At 33.9% G+C, this 20,590-nt stretch overlaps 4 protein-coding genes across 17 annotated transcripts; all 4 read right to left on the bottom strand.

The window, feature by feature from the left end:
• Positions 1-203: 203 nt before the first annotated feature.
• Positions 204-4,113, bottom strand: LOC111277283 (amidase 1-like). The gene is made up of 9 exons (XM_089764158.1): positions 3,885-4,113; positions 3,166-3,318; positions 2,954-3,079; positions 2,443-2,567; positions 1,873-2,053; positions 1,390-1,542; positions 1,121-1,289; positions 737-871; positions 204-640 (listed from the first exon to the last, which is right to left on the bottom strand). The coding sequence occupies exons 1-9, from the start codon at positions 3,992-3,994 to the stop codon at positions 497-499; spliced, it is 1,296 nt and encodes a 431-aa protein (XP_089620284.1). The 5' UTR covers positions 3,995-4,113; the 3' UTR covers positions 204-496.
• An 820-nt stretch (positions 4,114-4,933) lies between these two features.
• Positions 4,934-8,401, bottom strand: LOC111277282 (amidase 1-like). Of its 3 annotated transcripts, none has more exons than XM_022863627.2 (9): positions 8,062-8,401; positions 7,423-7,575; positions 7,188-7,312; positions 6,979-7,104; positions 6,468-6,650; positions 6,159-6,306; positions 5,911-6,079; positions 5,423-5,557; positions 4,934-5,340 (listed from the first exon to the last, which is right to left on the bottom strand). In XM_022863627.2, the coding sequence occupies exons 1-9, from the start codon at positions 8,067-8,069 to the stop codon at positions 5,197-5,199; spliced, it is 1,191 nt and encodes a 396-aa protein (XP_022719362.1). In that variant the 5' UTR covers positions 8,070-8,401; the 3' UTR covers positions 4,934-5,196. The 3 variants fall into 3 exon arrangements, with proteins under 3 accessions (XP_022719362.1, XP_022719358.1, XP_022719363.1); XM_022863623.2 differs by having other exon boundaries at positions 8,078-8,394; XM_022863628.2 differs by having other exon boundaries at positions 8,142-8,375.
• A 943-nt stretch (positions 8,402-9,344) lies between these two features.
• LOC111277621 (uncharacterized) lies at positions 9,345-11,567 on the bottom strand. Its single transcript, XM_022864028.2, has 6 exons — positions 11,020-11,567; positions 10,854-10,919; positions 10,359-10,562; positions 9,944-10,229; positions 9,697-9,858; positions 9,345-9,551 (listed from the first exon to the last, which is right to left on the bottom strand). The coding sequence occupies exons 1-4, from the start codon at positions 11,059-11,061 to the stop codon at positions 10,068-10,070; spliced, it is 474 nt and encodes a 157-aa protein (XP_022719763.2). The 5' UTR covers positions 11,062-11,567; the 3' UTR covers positions 9,345-9,551; positions 9,697-9,858; positions 9,944-10,067.
• Positions 11,568-14,983: 3,416 nt separating this feature from the next.
• On the bottom strand, positions 14,984-20,326 carry LOC111277619 (uncharacterized). Of its 12 annotated transcripts, none has more exons than XM_089764154.1 (15): positions 20,122-20,326; positions 19,762-19,861; positions 19,362-19,554; positions 19,044-19,157; positions 18,900-18,944; positions 18,476-18,706; positions 17,810-17,899; positions 17,488-17,583; positions 17,344-17,397; positions 16,731-16,781; positions 16,568-16,633; positions 16,103-16,312; positions 15,685-15,973; positions 15,438-15,599; positions 14,984-15,302 (listed from the first exon to the last, which is right to left on the bottom strand). In XM_089764154.1, the coding sequence occupies exons 1-15, from the start codon at positions 20,132-20,134 to the stop codon at positions 15,133-15,135; spliced, it is 1,884 nt and encodes a 627-aa protein (XP_089620280.1). In that variant the 5' UTR covers positions 20,135-20,326; the 3' UTR covers positions 14,984-15,132. The 12 variants fall into 12 exon arrangements, with proteins under 12 accessions (XP_089620280.1, XP_089620277.1, XP_089620275.1 ...); XM_089764151.1 differs by having other exon boundaries at positions 19,362-19,626; positions 20,122-20,281; XM_089764149.1 differs by having other exon boundaries at positions 14,984-15,599; positions 19,362-19,443; positions 19,549-19,626; positions 20,122-20,281.
• Positions 20,327-20,590: the final 264 nt, after the last annotated feature.

Here is a 20,590-nt window from a genome sequence, read left to right as displayed (position 1 = left end):
CAACTGAATTGGAGATTAAATTTTATTATCAGCAAATCATCAAGAAGACCAAACTTCATCAGTGATATAATTAGGTTCTACTTCCTCACCTGCAATGGTTCCTCTGAGAGTGTTTCAACCAAAGCCTGTGCATCATTGCACCATAGATAAAGTGTCTCTCATCATTAATTAATTACCAAAAACATTATAACAAGAGACAGAAGTGCAAGGATATCGAAGCTGACAAATAATATTATTGAAGACAACAGCTTTAAGAGCAGTGTTCGAACTTAAACTATATGTTATACAAACTAAGCAGCAATTATCTTCCTATATATTTTACAATTAACTATGGATTCTACAATGAGCATGGACTAAGATCGAGAAATAGGAATTGTGGAACCATGTCTCATGCTTCTGCAGATTGTAATGCTGCATTAACACTATTAGTACGAGAATTCAGTGGCATAATAATTTCTAGCCCTGATAATTTGTCAAAGACAGTGAAATTAGCACTTTATTCTTTCAGCATACCAATTTCTTCTTTGAGGGTGTCATATAAACTCTCAGTAAGATTGAGCAGGAATGCATCTGAACCATGTTTTGCCACCAGGGAAATTGCCACAGGAACATTATCATGCATCCCTAGAGGTATGCTGACCTGTAGAGAACAGATACTAACACATTTCAAAATCCATACCAATGAAAAAGAGGAAAAATGGGAAAAAAAAAACTTGTAGGATTTTCAAGTTTGAACCTGACAGAATCCAGACACTCCAGCAATGGACAACAAGCTAAAAGGCCTAGAAAAAAATAAATCCAATGTGGCTGGATTTGCTTGCACTTTTGGTGGTTCCCCTGGTGTTGTTGGGAGAGCAAGGACGCCATGATCCTAAAAGAGTCCATTTAAGTAGAGTGATTTATAAGAAATGAGTAACTTAATATGAATAATTTTTCTTTTTTTCTTTTTCCATAGTAGCTAGGTCATAACTTTTCTATATTCATGCAATGCGTAAGACATCCAGAAGAACATTTGCCTGTTATCATTAATCAAAGACAGGTTTAGTCATAGGAGAGATTTGTTTGAATCAGCATAATGTTTGACTAACAAAACATTTACAATGAAAGGAACAGAGACTACCCCAAGCAGAGCTGTAAGTGCAGCACGTAATTCGGTCCTGACAGAGTGGCAGAAATCAATATTTTCTCCTGTTACTTTAATGGCATCCCATATCCGCTCAGATATTTCTGGACCAAAATCCGGATTCACTTTGGTGACCCATTCAGCATGGTTATTCTTAAATTCATACCTACAGTAGTTGAACTTAGTAATAATGCTTATATACATGATCTTGGATCATATGAAAATCACCATGCAGGCATACTAGAAAGTTTCAAGATGTTTGGCACCTTTGAAGTAATCGCATTGAACTTGAAAGGGCTGCCAAGGCTGGTGGTATATCATCCTCTTGGTCTTCGTTTACCTTATGTATGAAATGCTGCAAACTTGGTACTTTGTCCTTCACATAGTCTCCAAGGATTACATGCTTTACACATTGACCTGCACTTGCAAATCCATAAAAGTGAGATCCGACTTATTGAGAAGCAACCGGCTTTCAGTACCAAAGCGATGTTGGTCCCAAATGCAGCAAAGTACCTCAGATGGCATATTTAACGGGACAAGATCTATCTTAATATCAGATACATGAAAAGAGACATTGTTAATGAGTCATTTTCTGACAGATCACTGTAAATTCAAAAAATGCAATTCTGGATGCCCTCTAAGCCTAAAAAATTACCACATATTGTTATTCAAGCCAAGCCAAAGAACAAGCTTTCAAAGTAAGGCCAGTTAACAAAGTTTGCAGAAGGCTATGGTATAATTACTTTCCTCCAAAGAGCTTCTCAATTGACTTTACAAGAACTTGGGCTGTTCGATCACTTGGAACACTAGATAGGCGGAAACAATCATCTGGAATTATAATCTGACTTGGTTTGATAGGATCCACATCAGGTAAATGCAGAAGAACACGTCCAACATGGTTTAAAATCACAGGGTCCCGAGCAAACCATCCTAAATGAGAATTCAGAGTCAAAACAATGATACCAAATTAAGGGCTCTACCAGTTATGTGGTTCTGAAATAAAGTATAGATGAAAATAGTTATTAGTGTTGTCTGGTTTCATTGGTAAAAGATATTTGCTATTATACTTTATCAAAAAGCTAAAATTTCTGAGGACATGCTTGAGAGAAAAAAAGAAAAACCGAGGAAAATATTGTTCACAAGTTAATATGTTTGGTCCATAAATTTGTTGACTTTGAACTGTGTTTAAACATTGCAGGTAATCAAGATTAAACAATAATCTTGATATTAGGCTTTTCCAAGTGTACTTCTATGGTCATCAGAATTAAAATTTCTCTTATGTACATTTCAAAAAAGGTGCCATCAGATTTAGCCCTTACCCACAGTATCAAAACTCTGTGACATAGGAACAACTCCTACAGTAGAGATGGCACCAAGTGAAGGCCGAAATCCAAGAATTCCACAATATGATGCAGGGACTCTTACACTTGCTCCAGTGTCAACCGAGGAAAATATTGTTCACAAGTTAATATGTTTGGTCCATAAATTTGTTGACTTTGAACTGTGTTTAAACATTGCAGGTAATCAAGATTAAACAATAATCTTGATATTAGGCTTTTCCAAGTGTACTTCTATGGTCATCAGAATTAAAATTTCTCTTATGTACATTTCAAAAAAGGTGCCATCAGATTTAGCCCTTACCCACAGTATCAAGGAACAACTCCTACAGTAGAGATGGCACCAAGTGAAGGCCGAAATCCAAGAATTCCACAATATGATGCAGGGACTCTTACACTTGCTCCAGTGTCAGTTCCTATGTTAGAAATGAAAATTCACTTGAAGAAGGATGATGAATAAAGAAAGACATATCATTTGAAAAGGACGTTATTACCTAGGGCAAAATCTACTAGTATTGCACCTACTGCAACGGCAGAGCCACTAGAAGATCCTCCAGGCACCCTATCTGGTGCACAAGGATTCGTGGGAGTGCCATAATGTTTATTGACTCCATACATACTGAATGTAAAAATTTACACATGTATAAAACCAACAAGTTTTATGATCAGAAAAGAGGAGTCATAAAAATCTATCAAAACTCTGACCAGTATGCCATTTCATCCATGACAGTCTTTCCCAGACAAGTTGCACCTCCCATTAAGAGGTCCATCACAGCCGGTGCTGTTGATGTGGCAGCTGAATGAGTCCTCGCCCAGTCAGGGTTTCCAAAGCCAGTGACATATCCCTCTATGTCAAATCTATTTCCAACTTTGAAGTTAAACCAGTTAGTCTCAAATACTGAGGTAGCAGAACAGGAAAGACAAGGTCCAGTAATCAAAAGCAGAAATTGATTAGTGAGCTTGCAAATATTAAACACATACCCACACACAAATTATTTACGAGAATACAAGAGAAAAACCAATGACTGAAATTCAAAAGAAAGTACACCAGGTCTCCAGGACAATACAGTTAAAACATGTGGCTGAAAGTTGATTTGTTAGACTGGAGAGTGGAGACACATGCAGACATTCAGGTGAATAAATAGAACTCTAGGCTATAAAGTATAAACAGTAAACACTACAGAAACAGAAGAATATATGGTATGGATAAAAATTGGTGCATGAATTAACTAAGACAAGCATTTTTGTAGATTACTGACAAAATCATATCCCAATAATCCAAAAGCAAGAATTGGTATACAAGTATTAAGATGCAAAAAAATAAGTAGAACATGCTTTAATTGTCATGTTTCCATCATATAGAAGCAAGAGTGACATTAATGAGGAAAAATTAAAAGGTAAAATGCATATAGAGAGAGACAAACATGTCTTTAACAGCAAAAGTGAGGCCACTCAAAGGGAGTTGGTGCGGTGAAGGGCCAGGCTGGAGAGTAAATTTCTCCATGAAAGCTCCAAAGTCCAAGCTTTTTGCCATGTCTGTTGCTGCTATCTTTGTGTAAAATGTGTAGTAAACTCATTTATCTGTAAGTCCTTTTTGTTTCAAGCAGAGAATCCAGCTACAAGAGAAAACAATGTTGTTACTAGTCTTATGTTGGATGCCTTGTCTGCATCGTTCTCAAAATGTAACAAAATTTCTTGTCTAATGACTCTTTTCTCCTTTGTTACATTTTATGTAGGAGTACTTATGATCTACTATAGCTGTCTTAGTGACGTGATGACTTTTGAGTCCGCTATCACATTATTACCAGAGATTGAAAATAATTGCTGATCAATGATTTAGGCGCCCTCCCCTTTCGCTTTTATTAAGGACAAGCGATCAAGATAAGGATAAGCAACAGCAGACACCTGGACTACAAAATCAAGATGCGCACCTAATGTAGTTGAAAAAAAATTGGCTTAAGACAAAGTGAAGATATTTTCATGGTTGTTTAAATATATGGAACAAAAGGTTGAAGGAAACTATGGATATTAATTGATTAAAATGCAGTAGAAGCACTTTTTTTTTTGTTCTAAATGGAACTTCTTCTGAGCTTCTTCAAATCCATGTCAAAGATTTATATGAAGTAATAATTGGTCTGTATAGGTTCTTCTGCAAGCTCAGAATGTTCCAACCCAAACCTTTTGCAGGTATGCATCATATAGGCTTCAATGCTCAAGCCAAAGACAAGTAACAGTTCCAACTCATTCTCAAATTGGTGTGTCTGTTCTTAGTAACGGCAAACTAGGAGTGTCACCACTGCAACTGCGGCAACGGGAAACCTTCTGTTTTAATTCAGGGTTATCAATAGATGAAATATCCATAGCTTGTTTCGTTGGTTGAAACAGATACATCATATTTTAGCTCTTATATACTTGACTGGTTGGGAGATAAAACCTTATTGCTAATAAATATCAGACACCACCACCTCAAGCAGGGAAACAATAATTGATACTGTTCATAATTATATACCTACATAATTTTAATCAGTTTTGAGTATCTACAGTTTCCATGGACTGGAAGTTTTCCATTCTCAATTATTAAATATATATGGATGGAAACAAAACGTCCTCTAACATTTTCATGCTCACATATTATAATCCCAATCCAATTAACTGAGTGGCACTGGCACAACATGCCTAGTTTTGTTATAAAAGAACATAAACTTGCCGAAATATAAAAAACAGATTGAATCCAACTCATTCTCTCAGCATTGCAATTTCTCCCTTGAGGGTGTCATATAAAGTCTCAACAATACTGAGCAGGAATGCATCTGAACCATGTTTTGCTAGCAAGGAGATTGACACGGGAAGATTATTATGCATTCCCAGAGGTATGCTTACCTGTAGACCAGACATATAAGAATTTTGAAAGTACTATTAAAGACAAGGAGAAAAAATAGTCGAAACTTTTTCGAGTTAAAACCTGACAGAATCCAGATAATCCTGCAATGGAGAGCAAGTTAAAAGCCCTAGCACGAAATCTTGCCAGTGTGGCTGGATCAGTTTGTAGTTTTGGTGGATCCCCTGGAGCTGTGGGGATAGCTAGGATGCCATGGTCCTTAAAGAGCATGTTCAAGCAGAGTTATTGGTAAGAGATAGATATGGTTACTAGGAGAAATAAAGAAGACTAGTCTAACTTATAAAAAAGAAATGGGAAGAATATGTCAAAAGTTTAATACTGCAGGCAAACATCTACATATGTTGGTATAAATTGCATTGAATAAAAATATACAAGCAAAGAATCTCTAATTTTTAATGGTAAATCAGGCTTAACTTTTCTATATTAATGTATACATCGTTCAAAAAGAACATTCATCAAGATTATTATCAATTCAAACCCAGGTTACTTCAAGAGAGCATTAGTTAGGTAGCAAAATGTTTAGAGCGAAAGAGTAACAGATCAGAAAGTACCCCAAGCAGAGCAGTAAGTGCAGCACGTAATTCACTTCTCACAGAATTGCAGATGTCAATGTTTTCCTGTGTTGTTCTAATGGCTTTCCATACCCGCCCAGATATTCCTGGACCTAAATCAGGATTCACTTTGGTGACCCATTCAGCATGATTACTCTTAAATTCATACCTGCAGTGATTAAATTTAGTAATAATACTTAAACACATCAGGCTGGCTGAATGGTTACAAGTTACTTGATGTTTTGCACCTTTGAAGCAACTGCATTACACTTGAAAGAGCTGCCAAGGATGGTATATCATACTCTTGGCCTTCATTTTCCTTATCCATGAAATGCTGCAGACTTGGCACATTGTCCTTGACATAGTCTCCAAGGATTACATGCTTTACAAATTGACCTGCACTTTCAAATACCTAAAGTAAAGTCTAATGGCCCTTCTAATCAGCCAGGTTGTGTCTGAACATCCATACTTGAAATGGTTAACAAGTATCATTTCCAAGCCTGGATAAATCTCTATTAGCCTTTAAGTTTAAATAAGCCTATGGTTGATTTACTTACCTCCAAAGAGCTTCTCAACTGATTTAACAAGAATTTGAGCTGTTCTTTCACTTGGAACACTTGATAGGCAGAAACAATCCTCTGGAATAATAATCTGAGTAGGTCTGGTAGGATCCGCATCAGGCAAATGCAGCAGAACACGTCCAACTAGATTCAAAATCACAGGATCCCTAGCAAACCATCCTACATTAGAACTTGACGTCAAAAGGAGTGACCACTAAGGAGCTTTACAAATATAGTTCATTCATGGAGTTTGTAGAACATAAATACAGGCATGGAAACTTTATCACATTTTCAAATAAAGTAGTGACTATTGATTAGTCCTAAACTAGTTTAATTGATAAAATTACTGCTTCTATTGGCATTATTTACTGTATGAAAAAAAATTGCCCCTTAATTTTCAAGTTAGGCTTTTCAGGTTATTAGCATGGTCAATCAGACTAAAAGTTTCTCAGATCAGCTAACTGCAACATATAGATTTTGAAATAGGAACATCGCATTTAATCCTTACCCACAGTATCGAAACTTTGTGCGAAAGGAAGAACTCCAACAGTGGAGACAGTATCATGTGAAGGTCTAAACCCAAGAATTCCACAATATGATGCAGGGAGTCTCACACTTGCTCCAGTGTCAGTTCCTATGCCGGAAATAAAAATTCAGTTCCACAAATTGCGGTCAAATAGAGAGAAGAAATATCTTAGTGAAAAGGAAAATGATCACCTAGGGAGAAGTCCACCAGCATTGCACCTACTGCAACAGCAGAGCCACTGGAAGATCCTCCAGGCACCCTATCTGGTGCACATGGATTCCTGGGAGTGCCATAATGCTTATTTTCTCCATAAATGCTTGAAAAAAAAAAAGAAGATAAAATTACTCAGAGGTATAGCCAGCAAGAGTGATTAATCAAGGAAAGTAATTATATTTGTAATCATAAAATCTATAAAACAAATCTCACCAGTATGCCATTTCATCCATGATAGTTTTTCCAACACAAGTTGCCCCAGCCCTTAAGACATCCAACACAGCTGGTGCCGTAGATGTGGCAGCTGAATGAGTTCTTGCCCAGTCAGGGTTTCCAAAGCCAGTTACATATCCATCCACATCAAATCTGTTTCCATACTTTTAATTTGAGATTATAAACATCAAGCAACCAGAAAGCACAAGAGCCAATAATCAAAAACTGAAATTGATATGAGCTTGCAACAAAGACATATACCAATTACCAACAAAAAAGAATATAGGAAGTCCCAAATGGCTGAAATCACAACCAGGAAGAAGGTTGACTCGCGAAGACATTAGATACTTCAACAGAAGACAGTAGTATGTAATAAATGAATATAATCAGACTCAAGGCTAAATGCAGTTAAAAACTAAATATGCAGAAGAGCTTGTACTTAGAAATAGGTGTATGAATTGGTAAAACACTATCTACACATACAAGCTTTTGCTGACAAAAGATGAAACAAAAAATCCAAAGCAAAAACTAGCATATAAAAGAAAGAAAACAGGTAATCTGCTTTGAGTTATCCAATATCTGGCATCCATGGTTAGAAGAATAATTTCATGAGGAAAAGTTGGAAAAGACAATACTTGCATAAACATGGACTGACATGTCTTTAACAGCAAAAGTGAGGCCACTCAAGGGGAGTTGGTGATGATCGAGAGGTGAAGGACCTGGTCGAAGAGTAAATTTCTCCATGAAAGCTCCATACTCCAAGCTTTCTGCCATGTATGTTACTGCTCTCTCTCTTTCTCTCTCTCTATGCTGTCTGTGAATAGTAGGCTGATCCAGTAATGTCCTTCTTTCCTGAGCAGAGAATTTCACATCCAATTTCCAAGTCCCATGTTAGGTGCGCTGTCTGCATCAATTTTGTGGAAAAATTGTTGTACTGTAACTCGTTTGGAGTTGGACTAACAATCCAACGTTATAATACCGTCCAAAACTAGGGATGCGAATTGGCAGGATATGGATAGATAGTGCATTTTTCAGCATCTTTGAATTTTCGTATTAAATTTATTTTTTATTTATTTAACAGATATTTAAAATTTATTTTAATTTTTATTCTCACAAATATTTAATAAATATAAATAATCTTATATTTATAATTTTTTTAAAAGATAAAAAATAAAAAATTAATTTTTTAATATTTATAAATAACTTATATACATATACATTAAAGTCAAGTCAAATTGATTTAAATTTTAAATATTTTTATTAAGATTCAATTTTGAATTTAAATGAATCTAAAAATTATATTCAAATTTATTTATTTAATTTTAATTTTTTTATTTAATTTTTATTTAAAACTTGTGATTTAATTTAATAAAGTTGAATATTTTGTTAATATTGTTAATAAAGCATTTCAAGGATTACTAAATGGTTTTGTTATGGACACATTATTTGAGAGTAATGCATTTTCGTGCATTGTTAATTGATACTTAGCAGTATCATGCATGTTTATTAATTAAGAATTTATGTTAGAATTATTGATATTATTGCATGTAACCATGCTTGACTCTAGGTATGAGATTTAATATAAAAAATGATTGAATTGTATTATATACATTAGTGAATATAATTTTAATCATGTTTGTGATACTATTGATAAATGATTAAACTTTAGTAATATATTATGATTCCTTAATGAGTTTTAGTGATTGAAAATATATAATTATATGATTAAATTTCAGTCATACATTATGATAGTTTTATGAGTTTTATTGATTGACAAAATATGATTATATTCTTATGCGAGATATATATTACTAAACTCATGATAACATGTCATGTATAACATATTCAAGTAAGGTATAATTTTAAATTGATTGGTGATGATATATCAAACGAAGATAATTTATAACAAAGAAATTATTATCATGTAGGTATATATATATATTAGTAGCAGTACCAAAATCTATACACTCTCACATCGAAGACCGGCGAACTCATGCCAACCATATTTCATGTCCTTCTCCACCCTTCTTAATTGATCCATTAACTTTGTTTCTAGAGCCCGCCATTGTACAATCTTAGTTGGCAACTTTATCAACTTTCTCCAGATTTCTTTTTATACCTTTTCATAGCTGCAAAGAAACAAATGTTAAAAAAGGAAGGAACTATGTATGAAACCAAGCCATGAGTGAAAATTGCCATGAACATAAATCCAAGATTTCCATGACCATTAGGGCACAAGAAATTAGGGAAAGGAATAACAAAATGTTCCCTCACCATTTAAAAAAGCTTGAACACATTTCTTGCTTTCGAACTCTTTCCATTCACTACCATCTGCAACAAGAGGTGGAGAAACATCTGCCTTCTCATCCAGCCTTCTCTGATTCACTTCAAAAGCAATGGCAACAATCAATTGCTCAACTCCAACAATCTCATCACCTGAAATTATATGTCTACTAATCAAGCAGCAACCAAGCAGAAATGATACATAACAAGTTCAAAAAGCAAAATAAAGCAAAATTACCAATAATATTTGCTATAGTCCGAGTTGACATGTACAAGTTGTATGGGGATATGCGGCAGGTTCTTCAACTAAATTCTGCAATCCTATACCAGAATAAGCTTCTCAACAAAGCCCTTAACTCCTGTCAAACCAACTGCCCAAAGGATATGGTGCCTGCTGATGTATCGGTAGCCTTATATCTTCTCCGTGCCTCAGCAATTTTAATCAAGTTGATGACCTCATCAGTAAATGAACCAAAAGGCCCACACTCTAAGACATGAGCAACAGCCCAAGAAAAAAGCCGCATCTGTAAAAGTCAAGTGTTAAAATAATTTAAACATAAGCAATATAATACCCACAAATACACCAACGCATGCAATTATTATCATTATTATAAGTTTATGACCACTTTAAACAACAAACATATGAGACGTACGCTGTCATATCTCCCGCCTGAAAGCATTGAACAGTTTGTTCTCCAAGCTACTTTCTCAAGTATATCCTCCAAATCGGCAGAGGTTAAATGCTTCTTTATATCCAGTACGCCAATATCCCACAAAGTTTCATAACGCAATGCATCTGTAATGCAATAACATGGAGATAAACCATTCTCCATAATTACATGCATCTTTATCTCCTCCTACATGTCCAGTAAGAGTCGAGTCAGATTAACAAATAATTCTTAACAATAGATACATATGAAAATGCATGTAGACACAAATTAAGAAATGAATAAATGGAACCAAACACGTCTGCATATAGATTTTTTGCATGATGGACCAACTCAAATGGGTCAAATATGTACCAAACAGAAAACAAATGCAATAGAACCAGATAATTAACAGCTATAGAAATCAAAAGACCACCAAAATCTACATGACTTAGTGAAAACCCTAGATGTTAAGATGAAGGAGAACAAAAAATCTCCTACCTTCAAAGGAGCAAACTGACACATCATAGTTCTGACCATTTCCACATAACGTTTGTGACGTCCTTTCTAAACAATAAGAAAAATTATCACAAATTCAAAAAAAAAAAAAATAGATTAAGAGAACAAAAATAAATGTCTTAAATTCTCATCATAAATATATTATTACCTCGAAGCAACAGCCCTCAATTTCATCAGTCACAAAATTCATAAACTCAACCTATAGAACACCAACTGAACAAGGCATAATCATCCCAACAGATGAAATACAAAACAATCCTTTAAAAATTCCAACCCATTAAAATGAGAACGGTTAGATATGAAAACAAGCAAGGATTGATTGAATGCACATGTAGTATTTGGGCATTTTCCTCGCCAAGGATGCCATGAAAATAAATTTAACCTATTTAATCATACAAATGATGGTTTCTCAAAACTCTTCAAAATGAGAAAGATTCAATAACAGTTATAAATTCTAATGTTTGGCAGCGAGAGAGGAGAAATTATTTTTTTGAGAGAGGAGAAATTATTTTTTTGGAAAAGGTTACTAATAAATTCTAAATATTTTGGCATCTAAATTATAAATTTGGATGCTTTCCTTGTTACTTGGAATCTTGTTTTAACAAACAAAAAATAATTCAATACGTCACTGAAAAAATACAATTTAAAGAAAATAACAACAGAAATATACCAGAAAAATAACAAAAAAAAATATACCAGAAACCACTATGTAAAAACAGTGGATCATAAACAGAAAGAACCCACGTAGCACAACACTGACTACCAAAACAATTGCACTAGATCCTTGTTGTATTAAAGACAACAACATACCACTACAGCTGGTATCCATTTTCATATGCGCGCTATAAAGTCTGAATAGTACTCCTGCATATGAACAAATATTTTATGGTCATACAACACAATTAGCAGATATCATAAAACCATCCTCTATCAAATATAAATAAAAACAGACACGCCTGAATAAGAAATCCCATATCATACTCCGTCAACAAAGGAAAACCATCTAGAGTTATCTTCCCTTCAGCGATAAGTTTCACAGGGTCATCACAATCCTATAAAAAAGCATAGTGTTTTAATCATCATGTCACATACACAATTTAAATAAAATCAGTAGCTAGGACATTGTTGATGGTGAGCTACCCCAAATTAGCAAGTTGCATTATTTGAGTGTTTTTGAGCTGCATATCTATGTACTTTCATATGTGCATTCATGTGTTTGTCTGTGTGTGTATATATATATATATATAAATAACAAAGGACCATTACTACAAACACAAACCTTTGGAGGTAGAGGTAACAACTTTTCATGATAAAAATTTTTGTTTTCAGATACGATCCTATCATAAAAGTTGAGTCGTTCAAGATCTTCCTGAAAATAGAAAAAAAAAAAAAAAGAATAAGCAAATTGTCTCCCTAGAACTGCAAAGGAACTACAAAGAATTCTGCACTTGTTTAATAACCAGAAATAAGAAGGCATTAAAACCATAAAAGAAGCAAAAGAACACTAAAAATAGAGAAGAAAATTCCATCAAAATAAAGCATATTATAAATAATTTAAATGAGAATGAGGAGAAGAAAACCAGAATAAGTCATAGGAGCAGACTACTCAAGAACCTAGTTCTTAACTAACACAAAGATCCCTTAACATTTTAAAGATCTACCATCAGTTCAAGCCAATTGGAAAGACCCTTAACAAGACCCTTAAATTTTAAAAAACCTACTTTGACTGCATTTATAAACCTTAAGATAGATAAAGGAGCCTTAAAAGTAATATTAATTTCTAGAAGAATAAGTACATTAATAAGAAAATCAACAAAAAGCAAAAATCGATCCTCAAATTGAACTTCTTTCAGTTCCCACTTAAGGCTTGGCAATCAACTCTTAAGCGAAAAAATGTTAAAATAATAAAACTGAGCATTAAAAAAAAAAAGCAAAGTTCATATAAGTAGAGAATGTACCGTATCAAAAATACTTTGAATAAATTTGGCCAAGCTTTTAAACATGCTGTCTTGAAGGGCATTATAAATATGAAACTTTTTTGCACATTTGGCCAAGCTTTCCAAATCTTTCCAACCATTTAACATCCATTGTCGTAGGGTTACCACCGCTAATATTATTGCCATCTGCTTCACCCTTTCTTCCACACAATTGACATCATTACTCAACCAAAATGAAGTGGCGAAAAATACCTTCAAATGGAAACCAACACTAATCAATAAGGTATCATAATAAACCTTTCAAATCCTATTTTCTAATGTTGACACCACTTCTTTTTCTTACTAGAATAAGACACAAATATTTTCTTGAAAAAAAAAAGCAGCATTTGGCTAACTTGTGAAATTAAAGAAATACCACAAGATTATTTAGAAATTAGTGCCACTTACTCCTTGATTGTTGTCTTCCTTCTCTTTTCTGACTTTCAAAATTTTCTAAAACAATAAAAAAGAAAAATCTTAGTGAGTTCATGGATGAAAAAATAAGTTGGAAATACATGAATTATGACAAAAAAGAGATAACAAATTCACATACTTTTATAATCAGCCGGTTTTCTTCATGCCTACTCATCTTTTTTGAGTCTCTCTTTAGCTCTTGGCAAGATTCTATTTCAAACAGTGCCATATCAACAAGCATTGTATTCATTCTCTATAACACAGTCACAACTCACAACCAAAGACAACACAAAAATCAATTAATTACTTTCAAAGACATTCCAAATATGTCTTACTAACGCAAAGCCAAACAGTTGGCATAATTGTATTTACAGGAGTAATCTAAAACAAACCAGACTTGTAACGTAGTTTGCAATTTTGTAAAAGGTATGATGATTTCCAATACCTTGCTGTGAGACATAGTTTGGCTTGAAACCTTCTTCTCCAAGTTTTTCTCCTTGTAACGTTGGCTTGTAACCTTCATATCCGTGGGCCCAATTTGAGAGCTAGGTTTTTCTCCTTATTTTCCTCCTCCTTGATGAGAACCTTGTGAGAGGTAGGTTGTTCATTACTCAGAGACATGTGACAATGACCGTTGAGTGCCCTGCTTGAGGGAAGTCTGCTTTTGTCTCCCATAACGGAACTAGGTTTGCCTAATTTCTTTTTGTCATGCAGATCTTGGGTATTCATGAAAGTTTTTAATCTTGGTTGATATATAGTTTAACTTAAAATGCTTTCAGTTTGCACTTTGCAGATGTTTAAAGGCGAGAAAACTGATGGAAAACTGATTCGGTTGTCGTCCATTGTTGTGCGAATAATACGAGAGGATTATCGATTAATTAAGAAGGCTGGAATGTGCGTATGGTTGGAATGATTTATAGATTACGATAATGATATATGGGCTGTTTCAGTCTTCTGATTCAGTCTAACCCATTTGAATTTGCAGGCTCAATTCCATATGATTGATCCAAGTAGAAATTCAAAAAAAAAAAAAAATCGTTGTACATCTAGATTAAAAAAAAAGGTACATAAGATCAACGCAACATTCTCTTTTCACTTCATATTTTTCTTAAGTCTGTAAGCATGCCCACAAATAAAGTAAATCAATCTCGCCTCCTCTTTCTACTCAATTAGAAATGTAAACTAATTCAATAAAAATGAAATTTGTTATATTGATATAATTTATTTTTACTTAAACGAGAATTAAAATATTATTTATAATATTTTATAAAATTTATTAAAAATATATAAACGAAAAAAATAAAATTTATTCATAAAATTTTCATTGATTGTTATAGTAGTTTATACTTCAACTACAAACAAACTAAATACTATCATAATTTATCATGTTCGTAATTTTTTTATTTAATTAACTAATGTCAAAATATTATTTATGATGGTTTAATCAATTATTAAACTTAACAATCGAATATAAACCAAACTTCAAATCTAATTATCGGTAAAAAATTCTATGTACTTAATGCACTCAAAATTTTTTGATAGCCTTCAATTTCATTATATCCTATTAGCGACGATGATAAAGGAAGGACAGCTTAAAACAAGACAAATGCAAACGCATCAATCAATTACTTTTAGTTTCACGTATTGAAGCGAGATTGATCAAATTGAAATTGATTAGTATATAACCAAATTCATTTGAGTGGTTAAACCAAGGCAGATTCATTTCATAATAGAACAAAATTTATATTCACTAATAGTAAATAGTAAAATACTGGCAAAAAAATTTAAATAGTAAAATAATAAGAGCCTTCAGAGGCAGATCAAAAGTTAAAAGTTATGGGTTGGATATATATTAGTAACAGTATCAAAATCTATGGACTCTTACATCGAAGACTGGCGAACTCATGCCAACCATATTTCATGTCCTTCTCCACCCTTCTTAATTGATCCAATAACTTCGTTTCTGGAGCCCGCCATTGTACAATCTTAGTTGGCAACTTTATCAACTTTCTACCAGCTTTCTTTTTATACCTTTTCACAGCTGCAAAGAAACAAATGTTAGAAAAGGAACCATGTATCAACAAAGAGTGAAAAATGCCATGCATATTATATCCGAGATTTCCATAACCACAAGGGCAGAAGAAATTTGGGAAGGAACAAAACAATGTTTCGTCACCGTTTAAAAACTCTTGAACACATTTCTTGCTTCCGAACTTATTCCATGCACTTCCATCTGCAACAACAGGTGGAGAAACATCTCCCATCCCATTTAGGCTTCTCTGATTCACTTCAAAAGCGATGGCAACAACCAAATGCTCAACTCCGACAATCTCATCACCTGAAATTATATGCCCACTAATCAAAGCAGCAACCAAACAGAAATGCAACAAAACAATTATAAAAACAAGATAAACGAAACTTACCAAGAATATTTGCTATTGTCCGAGCTGACATGTATATGTTGTACGGGGGATATGCTGCAGGTTCTTCAACTAAATTCTGCAATCCTAGACCATTAATAAGCTTCTCAACAAAGCCCTTAACTCCTGTCAAACCAACTGCCCAGAGGATATGGTGCCTGCTGATGTATCGGTGACCTTCATATCTTCTCCGTGCCTCAGCAATTTTAACCAAGTCAATGACCTCATCAGCAAATGAACCAAAAGGCCCAAACATCAATGCATGAGTAACACCCACATATAAAAGGCGCACCTGTAAAAGTCATGTTTTAAAACAATTTAAAAATAAGCAATATAATACCCACAAATACACCAAAGCAAGCAATTGTTGTCATTATTATAAGTTCATGACCACATTAAATAACAAAAATATGAGACGTACGCTGTCGTATCTCCCACCTGACAGCGAAAGCATTGAACAGTTCGTTCTCCAAGCTACTTCCTCAAGCATATCCTCCAAATCGGCAGAGGTTAAATGATTCTTTATATCCAGTATACCAATATCAGACAAAGCTTCATATCGCAATGCATCTGTAATGCAATAACATGGAGATAAACCATTCTCCATAATTGTATGCATCTTTATCTCCTCCTACATGTGCAGTAAGAGCCGAGTCAGATTAAAGAATAATTCTTAGCAATATATACATACGAAAATGCATGTAGACACAAATTAGGAAATGAATGAACGGAACCAAATACGTATGCATTTAGATTTTTTGCATGCTGGCCCAACTCAAAGGGGTCAAATTTGTACCAAACAAAAAACAAAAGAAACAGAACCAGATAATTAACAGCTAGAGAAATTAGAAGACCACCAAAATCTACATGACAAAAAATCTCCTACCTTCAAAGGAGCAAACTGAAGCATCACAGTTCTGGCCATTTCCAGATAACGTTTGTGGCATCCTTTCTAAACAAGAAGAAAAATTATCACAAATTCAAAAAAAATAGTAGATTAAGAGAACAAAAATAAATGTCTTAAATTCTTATCACAAATGTTTTATTACCTTGAAGCAACAGCCTTCAATTTCATCAGTCACAAAATTCATAAACTCAACCTATAGAACACCAAATGAACAAGGCATAAACATCTCAACAGAAGAATGCAAAATAACCCTTAAAAAATTCCAACCCACCAAAATGAGAACGATTGGATATGAAAACAAGCAAGGATTGATTGAATGCACATGAATGGTATTTGGGCGTTTTCCCCGCCAAGGATGTCATGAAAATAAATTTAACCTATTTAATCATACAAATGATGGTTTCTCAAAACTCTTCAAAACAAGAAAGATTCAATAACAGTTATAAATTCTAACATTTGGCAGCCACAGAGGAGAAATTATTTTTTTGGAAAAGGTTGCCAACAAATTCTAAATATTTTGGCATCTAAATTATAAATTTGGATGCTTTCCTTGTTACTTGGAATCTTGTTTTAACAAACAAAAAATAATTCAATGGGTCATTGAACAAATACAATTTAAAGAAAATAACAACAGAAATATACCAGAAACCACTATGTAAAAACAGTGGATCATAACATAAAGAACCCACGTAGCACAACACTGACTACCAAAACAATTGTACTAGATCCTTGTTGTATTAAACACAACAACATACCACTACAGCTGGTGTCCATTTTCGTATGTGCGCCATAAAGTTTAGCTTGTACTCCTGCATATGTACAAATATTTTATGGTCATACAACAATATTAGCAGATATCATAAAAGCATCCTCTAGCAAAGATAAATAAAAACACACACCTGAATAAGAAATCCCATATCATACTCCGTCAACAAAGGAAAACCATCTAGAGTTATCTTCCCTTCAGCAATAAGTTTCGCAGGGTCATCACAATCCTATAAAAAAGGATAGTGTTTTAATCATAATGTCACATACATGATTTAAATAAAATCATTAGCTAGGACATCATTGATGGTGAGCTACCCCAAATTAGCAAGTTGCATTATTTGAGTGTCTTTGAGCTGCATATCTATGCATTTTCATGTGTGCATTCACGTGTTAGTCCGTGTGTGTGTGTGTGTGTGTATATCAATAACAAAGGACATGACTACAAACACAAACCTCTAGAGGTAGAGGTAACAACTTTTCACGATAAAATTTTTTGTTTTCAGATACAATCCTATTATAAAAGTTGAATCGTTCAAGATCTTCCTGCAAAAAAAAAATAATAATAAATAAGCAAATTGTCCCCCTAGAACAGCAAAGGAACTACAAAGAATTCTGCACTTGTTTAATAACCAGAAATAAGAAGGCATTAAAACCATAAGAGAAGCCAAAGAACACTAAAAATAGAAAAGAAAATTCCATCGAAATAAAGCATATTATAAATAATTTAAATGAGAATAAGGAGAAGAAAACCAGAATAAATCATAGGAGCAGACTACTCAAGAACCTAGTTCTTCACTAACACAAAGATCCCTTAACATTTTAAAGATCTACCATCAGTTCAAGCCAATCTCATATTGGAAAGACCCTTACATGTTAAAAAACCTACCTTGACTGCATTTATAAACCTTAAGACAGATAAATGAGCCATAAAAGTAATATTAATTTCTAGAAGAATAAGTATATTAATAAGAAAACCAACAAAAAGCAAACCAAACCTCAAATTGAACTTTTTTCAGTTCCCACTTAAGGCTTGACAATCAACTCTTAAGCGTAGAAATGTTAAAATAATAAAACTGTGCATAAAGAAAAAAGCAAAGTTCATAGAAGCAAAGAATGTACCGTATCAAAAATACTTAGAATAAACTTGGCCAAGCTTTTGAACATGCTGTCTTGAAGGGCATTATAAATATGAGACTTTTTTGCACATTTGGCCAAGCTTTCCAAATCTTTCCAACCATTTAACATCCATTGTCGTAGGGTTACCATCGCTAATATTGTTGCCATCTGCTTCACCCTTTCTTCCACACAACTGACGTCATTACTCAATGAAAATGAAGTGGCGAAAAATACCTTCAAATGGAAACTGACACTAATCAATAAGGTGTCATAATAAACCTTTCAAATCCTATTTTTTGATGTTTGCACCACTGCTTTTTATTACAAGAAAAAGACACAAATATTTTCTTGAAAAAAAAACAGCATTTGGCTTACTTATGAAATTAAAGCAATACCGCAAGATTATTTAGAGATTAGTGCCACTTACCCCTTGATCATTGTGTTCCTTCTCTTTTCTGACTTTCAAAAATTTCTAAAACAATATAAAGATAAATCTCAGTTAGTTCATGAATGAAAAAAAAAGTTGGAAATACATGAATTATGACAAAAAAGAGATAACAAATTCGTATACCTTTAGAATCAGAAGGTTTTCTTCATGCCTACTCATCTTTTTTAAGTCTCTCTTTAGCTCTTGGCAAGACTCTATTTCAAACAATTGCATATCAACAACCATGGTCTGCATTCTCTATAAGACAGTTACAACCAAAGACAACACAGAAATCAAATCAATTACTTTCAAGACACTCCAAATCTGTCTTAAAAAGGCAAACCCAAACAGTTGGCATAATTGTATTTACAGGAGTAATCTAAAACAAACCAGATTTGTAAAAGTTTGCAATTTTGTAGAGGGGTTCTTATAGCAACTCGCAAACGTGATGATTTCCAATACCTTGCTGTGAGACATAGGTAGACTTGAAATCTTCTTCTCCAAGTTTTCCTTCCCATAAGATTGGCTTGTAACCTTCATCTCCCTGTTAATAGGCCCAGTTAGAGTGTTAGGTTTCTTCTCCTTGTCGTCCTCCTCCTTGATGAGAACATCGTCAGTATAAGAGCTAGATTGTTCATTGTTGAAAGACCTGTGACTGTGACACTTGAATGCACTGCTTGTGAGAAATATGCTTTTGTCTTCCATGCTGGAACTAGGTTTGCCTATCCTATGATTCGCAGGCTCAAGTGTAACAAGAAAACGGCAAAACACGAGCAAGTATAAAATATACAACTTTGAAAGGTAAAATTGACAATGGAAAGAGTACAGAATAAACATTGCGTTGGGCCAAAACAAGAGCTACCTCATAATTGACTCTCCTGTGTCAGCAATCTGTATTGTATTCTCTATTTTTGGCATGCGTTTTTCTCTTTTTCTCAAATCTTTGCTACTGTGAGAATTTTCTGGAAACAAAGTGAAAACACCCGAAGAAAAGAGAAGAATAAGAAAAAGAAGACAATAATTTCGAATTAATCTCAGAACCATATCTAAAATCTTCAAATTAGTCGATTCAAAAATTTCAAGCTTTGAAGTATAAAAACCTAGAACAAACCTGAAATCGACCCTCTTCAACCAAAAAGAAACCCCAAAATTTTATGCTTCTAGAGCTTAGACAAAAAACTGTTCGAAGACAAAAAATAAAAAACGAAATCAAAGCACTCACCAAAGTCAGCCATCTTTTATAATACTCCCTGCCGGCTAGAATCTCGAGCTTTCAATTGAGTCAGTCTACAATCTAACTCTTTCCGAAAGACGCAAGAACCGAAGGATCTTTGCTCGTCACCCTAATACGCTCTCACAAAATGACCAATTTAACAACGAAATTTCTTTGGGCGCGCGCAATGCCCCTGGTTTTCAAGTATGGAGGTGGGTTTCTTTAACCCAACGTAAAACATAGCCCAAAATAGGACATAGGGGGCGAGGTATTGGTCAAATTGTACCATTGACCCCCAATGTTAGGTTCTGTATCTTATCAATAAATTGAAAATTTAAATATTAAATTTGATAAGTATTGAATTTCAATTATAAAATTGTTTGATATTTTATGGAAAATTAAATGCTGGATATAAATATATTATTTGGAAATAGTAAGATATTGAATTTTGAAACTGTATTATTTATCATTTTACTTT

This window comes from Durio zibethinus, chromosome 7 (assembly GCF_047325235.1).
Source record: "Durio zibethinus cultivar Kanyao isolate XHJ-2024 chromosome 7, ASM4732523v1, whole genome shotgun sequence".
NCBI classification, from domain to species: Eukaryota; Viridiplantae; Streptophyta; class Magnoliopsida; order Malvales; family Malvaceae; genus Durio; species Durio zibethinus.
This window is presented reverse-complemented; position numbering and strand designations above follow the sequence as displayed.

Coding starts and splice junctions, on each gene's coding strand:
- LOC111277283 (XM_089764158.1), bottom strand. CDS start 3,994: ATGGCAAAAAGCTTGGACTTTGGAGCTTTCATGGAGAAATTTACTCTC. Junction 3,319..3,884: donor ACTTTTGCTGTTAAAGACAT/GTTTGTCTCTCT, acceptor AGTTGGAAATAG/ATTTGACATAGAGGGATATG. Junction 1,543..1,872: donor TCAATTGAGAAGCTCTTTGG/AGGAAAGTAATT, acceptor ATTTGCAAGTGC/AGGTCAATGTGTAAAGCATG.
- LOC111277619 (XM_089764146.1), bottom strand. Junction 16,313..16,567: donor TTCAGTTTGCTCCTTTGAAG/GTAGGAGATTTT, acceptor CTGCACATGTAG/GAGGAGATAAAGATGCATAC. Junction 15,600..15,684: donor GACAATAGCAAATATTCTTG/GTAAGTTTCGTT, acceptor ATATAATTTCAG/GTGATGAGATTGTCGGAGTT.
- LOC111277621 (XM_022864028.2), bottom strand. CDS start 11,061: ATGAATTTTGTGACTGATGAAATTGAGGGCTGTTGCTTCGAG. Junction 10,920..11,019: donor TTGAGGGCTGTTGCTTCGAG/GTAATAATATAT, acceptor CTTATTGTTTAG/AAAGGACGTCACAAACGTTA. Junction 10,563..10,853: donor GTCAGTTTGCTCCTTTGAAG/GTAGGAGATTTT, acceptor CTGGACATGTAG/GAGGAGATAAAGATGCATGT.
- LOC111277282 (XM_022863623.2), bottom strand. CDS start 8,196: ATGGCAGAAAGCTTGGAGTATGGAGCTTTCATGGAGAAATTTACTCTT. Junction 7,576..8,077: donor ACTTTTGCTGTTAAAGACAT/GTCAGTCCATGT, acceptor GTATGGAAACAG/ATTTGATGTGGATGGATATG. Junction 5,558..5,910: donor CACTTACTGCTCTGCTTGGG/GTACTTTCTGAT, acceptor ATGCTCTTTAAG/GACCATGGCATCCTAGCTAT.